The 5,517-nt window shown below is 56.8% G+C and overlaps 1 protein-coding gene across 2 annotated transcripts in view; it reads right to left on the bottom strand.

Moving 5' to 3' along the window:
• Nucleotides 1-1,046: 1,046 nt before the first annotated feature.
• Nucleotides 1,047-5,517, bottom strand: part of CREBBP (CREB binding lysine acetyltransferase) — a 137,221-nt gene continuing 132,750 nt past the window's right edge. For both annotated transcript variants that reach the window (XM_007453481.1, XM_007453482.1), the window contains 2 exons: nt 4,823-5,104; nt 1,047-3,327 (listed from right to left, as the gene is read on the bottom strand). In XM_007453481.1, coding sequence (XP_007453543.1) covers nt 1,219-3,327; nt 4,823-5,104 — 2,391 coding nt within the window. In that variant the 3' untranslated portion in view covers nt 1,047-1,218. The remainder of the gene's footprint in view (nt 3,328-4,822; nt 5,105-5,517) is intronic.

Here is a 5,517-nt window from a genome sequence, read left to right as displayed (position 1 = left end):
CCCCCCCCGCCGGCCCCCGGCCACCAGGACCGCAGCCCCCACCTCTCCTCTGTGAGCAAACAATCAGAATCATGTCTTAGAAAGAACAGACTCCAAAAATATATATAAATAAATAAAAACCTTAAACATTCTTACAGGGATCTTAAAGAACAGAATACATGTTAAAAACTTCAGTAATTTATATCAATTTTAAGCGGTACTTTATATACAATGGGGGAAAAAAAACACATGCATAGTCCAAATACAATGTTGAAAACAGCATTTTCATAACAAAAGAGCTGGAACACGAAGTGTTAACACCATGTACATGAATTCAAGGACCACCCTTTTTGTCTGTTGCACACAGTTTATTTAACAATATGATATAAGAAATGAGTTGGTACTTTACCATTCTATACAGTGATTGAATCTTCTTGAATTTTCTTATTTATAGTAATTATAGCGCTTGCATGATTTACACTAGAATTGCTTTTCCTCATTTCAAGTTTCACATAGAAGAAAGAAAAGAATGCTTCTTCTCTATTAACATTAGCATGGTCTAAGAGAGTGATCATCCCTATTTTTTGTCTAAAACCAGTTTTATCAGAGAAACAAAGCAACAATTTCTACATCTGCAAGACAAGAGTTTGGCTTAAGCCAGTATGTATAGATAGATGTGTGTGTGGGTGTGTATGTGTGTGCGCTCAGGAGCCAATTCCTATCATCCAGGGGTAATACTTGGAGACGCCCACAGAGTTCACTATAGAAAAAATCTTCCCGCAACGTCAGAAAGTTATCGGGATACATTATAAGCTTGCATTATTTCAGGAATCAGTTTCTGAATATTATTTTTCTTCTCACTTTTAAACATAAATGTTTAAAGTCTTGAAAATACAAATAAAAAATATGAATATAATGAACTTGTTTTTCCCGTTAAAAAAAGGCATGAGTCACCAGCAATGACGACAAAAAGAATCCAAACAAAACCCCCCTCCCCCCAAAACAAAAAACAAAAAACGAAAAAAAAAAAACAAAAAGAGAGAGAGAGACCAGATATTTAAATCAACTGGTTTTTAACAAAAAAATATATTCTTTGTATTGTTTCTTTAAACAGCAATCTACCCTTCCATGGCTTGGAAGTAGCAGTTCCATCTAGGAATAAAAAGAGCCCAGATGCCTGGATTTCAGTACAAAAGGTCCATGAAAGGGAAAAAAAAAACAAGTGATGCTCTCACAATGCTACAAACCCTCCACAAACTTTTCTAGGGTGTCTCCCGTGGTGTCGCCGACCAGGGACAGCTCATTGGACAACGCACTCCTGTTGGGGGTGTTCAGCTGGGGGAGCATTGCACTCTGTTCGGGGTTCCCCAAGTGTCCCTGATCTATGGAGCTGGCCATGGTGACTGCGAGTCCTGGGTGGGGGGAACCAGTCTGGGGCGAGACGTGGTGTGGTGAAGGCTGGGGCTGTATCCGTGGCGACGGGCTGGAATGTGGAGGCTGGGACTGGGGCCGTGGAGACTGGACAGGGGCCGGAGACCGCACCTGGCTACTGAGGGATGTGGCCATCTGCTGGCCGGGGAGGTGCGAGGCCTGCGGCTGTCCTGAGAGCATGTGCTGCTGGGGGCTCATGGGGTTCGGCTGGCCCGGGGACCCAATCTGCTGCTTCATCTGCTGCTGCTGCAGAATCCGCTGTTGCAGGGCCTGCTGGATGTTGGGGGTGCTGTCTGAGCCCAGCCCAGGCTGCCCCATCTGGCTGAGCTGTCCCATCTGGGCCGCCATCTGGCCCATGGAGCTGCCCTGGATGGGGAGGTGCTGCTGCATCCGCTGCTGCTGCATGGCCGCGGGGTAGCCTCCGGGTCCCTGAGGCTGCTGGAACTGGCCATGCCCCGCCAAGCCCCCGGCCATGCTGGCACTGCCCTGCTGCTGCTGCTGCTGCTGCTGCTGCTGCTGCTGCTGCTGCTGCAGGAGCTGCCTTCGCAGCATCTCTCTGTACTGTGGGTTCATACTTGCCATGCTGGGGTTGTGCCCCGGGTTCATGATGTTCAGGGCCTGGCCCTGGGGGTTCAGGCCGCCCATCGCCGGCTGCTGCGGAGGCACGCCGGGCCGCGGCCCGCCGGCTTGCATGGCATTCAGGTTCTGCAGGCTGGGCTGCTGGTGCAGGCCGGGCTGGGGCTGCAGGCCGGGCTGACTGGCCACGTACTTGGCCGTGCGCTGTTTAATGAAAGCTGCCATCAGCTGAGGGTTGGACTTGAGGATGTTGAGCACCTGCTGCTGCTGCTGTGGGGAGCTGGGGGACTTCAGGGTCCGAAGCAGGTCCTGCAGGGCGCCGGGCGAGATGCTCCGGGGTGGTTGCACGCTGGGCATCCGTGGCCCGGCCACGGCCGGCTGGGCCTGCATGGACATCACGGGTCTCGGCATGCCTGGCATCGGCTGCTGCTGGGGGATGGGCGCCTGCTGCCACTGCCCAGGTGGCAGGTTGGGCACGACGGGCCCACTGACCTGGTTGGGTCGGGGCACGTTCAGGCCCACGGGGGCCATCTGGCTCACCGGGGTCACCATGCCCGTGCGCCCTGGGGGCATGCCGTTGTTGATGTTCACCCGGTACAGGTGCTGCTGCTGCTGGGCCTCCCGCTCGATCTGCCGGGCTGCCTCCACTGCCGCGGGTGGGGGCTGGGCGGGGGGTGGTGGGGCTGGCACCTGGTTGGTGGGCTTCCCGGTGGACACCGTTGTTGGGGGCTGAGTCCGGGCTACACTGGGGAAGCCGGCTGGTGACATGTTCACGGGTGAGGGCTGCGGCTGGGCGGGGGGCTGTGGTGTCTGGGGTGTGCTGGGCTGCTGTGTGGGGGTCCCGGGTGGTGCTGAGGTAGGGGAAGGCAGGCTCTGCTGAGGCACGTTGCGGGTGTTCATGGTGGCCATCCGCCGGCGCATGAGCTGGGCCTGCTGCAGGCGGTGCTGGATCTGCTGCTGGCGGAGCTTGTGTTTGATGTTGAGGCAGAAGGGCACGGGGCACTTGTTTTCTTGGCAGTGTTTGGCGTGGTAGCAGCAGAGGGCAATGAGCTGCTTGCACACTGGGCAGCCGCCGTTGGTCTTGCGTTTGCAACCCTTGGTGTGCTGCACCACCCGCTTCATCTTCTGGCAGGACGGCAGTGAGCAGTTGGCGTTGCGGCACTGACAAGCGTGCACCAGGGACTGGATGCAGCGCTGGATGCTCAGGCGCCGTGACTCCTGGGGGCTCTTGGACTGTGGCTCACCCTGGCTGCTGCCCTCGTCGTCCAGGCCCAGCCCCCACTTCACCATCTTGTGGGTGTGGCTCTTCGTGTTGTAGCAGTTGATGCAGAGGTCGTAGTCCTGCGGGTGAGGACAACGGACAAGCCAGCGTCACCACGCGGCCCTGACCACCAGCTCCCCCCAATCCCCATGAGGCTCACAGATGCCAAACATGTCTGCTCCCCGGAACCTTCACTCCCGGGAACACTCCACAGCCCAGAAATTCCAGAGACCACCGGTCCACCTACTCGCCCTCTTCTGGGGGCCCCTCTGCCTTCTCCCAACCTGCTAGCTCACAGCGTGTGCGGCTTCGTGAGCACCCCGAGGCTGGGGCCCCTATGCTCTGGAGCTGCTGCGGATGCCCTCAGTGTGTCCCCAGAGCTCTGCCGGGCAGCCGGTGGGCAGGCACTGGGGCTGAGAGGTCTTTACCAGGAAGAAGGCCCTGGGCTCGCACCATGGCAACATAATGCCCCCTCCCCAGGTTTCTAAAAGCTGCACCTGGAGACGGAGACCACAAAGCACTAAATCTGGAGGATGAGCCCTGTGACCAGGACTGCTAACCTTCTCACAGCAAGGATGTGAAAATCCCCACAGTGGGAAATAAGAGAGAGGACAAAAGGAAGCTGGAGAGAGTGGCAGAGAGACAAGGGCATTATAGAGGCCCCCTCTGCCCCCAGAGAGCACAGAGCTGCTGTTGTGGAGCACTCAACTATGGGGACTATCTAGGCGTTGACACCAGCAAGGTGAGGACTGGGCAGGAGGGGAGTCTGACTATCTGCGGGGGGAGGCAGAGCATGTGACACCCCGTGCGAGTGACCCGTCTGTGCCAGGGACAGGCCGAGACCCCTGCAGAGGGGGTGCCAGTGTGGTTTGACCACAAGATCCACCAGGCCAAGGGAGGAGGGACTCAAGACCCCTGACCAAAGGGACTCAGCCTAACAACAGCAGGAAATCCCAACCTCTTGGCAAGCCTAGACTGGGAGCACCAGAAGAGGAACCAGTCAGAATCCCAATGGAACCAAAGCACTGCCGTGCTCTCTTCTCTCTGCCCTCTCACCCTGCACCGAGAGGCCTGTGCATGTGCCTGACACAGAGCTGGTGTTAACGAAACACAACAAATAAAATAACAAAGTGCCTTGTGATCATCTCTGCATCCTGGAAAGGTCAGCACAAATGTCTCCCAGGGAAGCTCACTGGCTTCCCTCCGTCCCCTGAAGACCAGCTCCCCCACACCCCGGACACATGCCATTGGGACCAGGTTGGGACCAGGATGCCCCGTGAGCAGACACCGGCTGCTTCTTGCCCTGGATGGCTGGCGCTAAGCCCCAGAACAGGCACAAGGCAGGAACCCCATCAACATCGAGAGAAACCCTCTCATTCGTGAACCCCAAAACACAATCTCAAAACCAACAGTGGACTAGTGGAGTGGACAGATGAGCATTCATCTGGTCATTTTCTCCCCAGAAAATGCCAACTATCTAACAGTTGCCCTGAAATACACACGCACAGCCCGAGAGCGCCGTAGGCCTCGCCAGCTCTACCGGCAGCCCTGCGCGGGCAGGTGCCCTGCGCTCACCTCGCACACAGTGCAGTGCCAGCGCGTCTCCACGTGGTGCTTGCACTCATTGCAGGTGTAGACGAAGCGGTCCTGGCCCTGGGTGTGCAGCTCCACCAGCATGCACAGTGTGGACCACTTGGAGCGCCGCAGGGAGGAGAACTCCCAGTGCTTGTCCCGGGCCAGCGTGAGGAAGGCGTCCCGCCCGTCCATGAGGTCACAGCTGAGCAGGGGGTCGGGGTCGACGATGGGGGGCAGCGTGTTGATGACGGGCCCAGCGTGGAGGTGGATCACAAAGAAGACCTGGGGGACGGCAGGGAGGAGCAGCGTCAGCCCCGCAGAGAGAAGGACCGAGCCGACCCCTGCTGTCCCCGGGGCTGAACTGCGTTGGTGACAAGCAGTGGTGACAAGCAGTGTGGTGTCGCCAGGCCAGGCCTCCTCCCCCTGCACTTGGTCCGCCCCCCCGCCCCCCCCCCACCTCTTTGTGCTTCTCCATCGTGGCATAGAGCTTCTGCGACAAGTCGTTGGACACATTGGGCATGCTGGGCTTTTTCTTGTTGGCTCGGCTGATGCTGCTTTTATTCTTGTTGGTTTTCTTGTTGTTCTTTTTCTTGGCGTTCTTGCTGTCGCCCTGGCTGCCCTGCAATAAGACTCAGAGCTGTCGGCCCTGCCTAGCATCCTGCTCCAATGTCCAGCAGGGAGGCCACCAATTCCTG

This window comes from Lipotes vexillifer, unplaced genomic scaffold (genome assembly GCF_000442215.2).
Source record: "Lipotes vexillifer unplaced genomic scaffold, Lipotes_vexillifer_v1.1 scaffold914, whole genome shotgun sequence".
NCBI lineage: Eukaryota > Metazoa > Chordata > Mammalia > Artiodactyla > Lipotidae > Lipotes > Lipotes vexillifer.
Note: the sequence above shows the minus strand (reverse complement) of the source record. Positions and strands in the feature narration are given on the sequence as shown.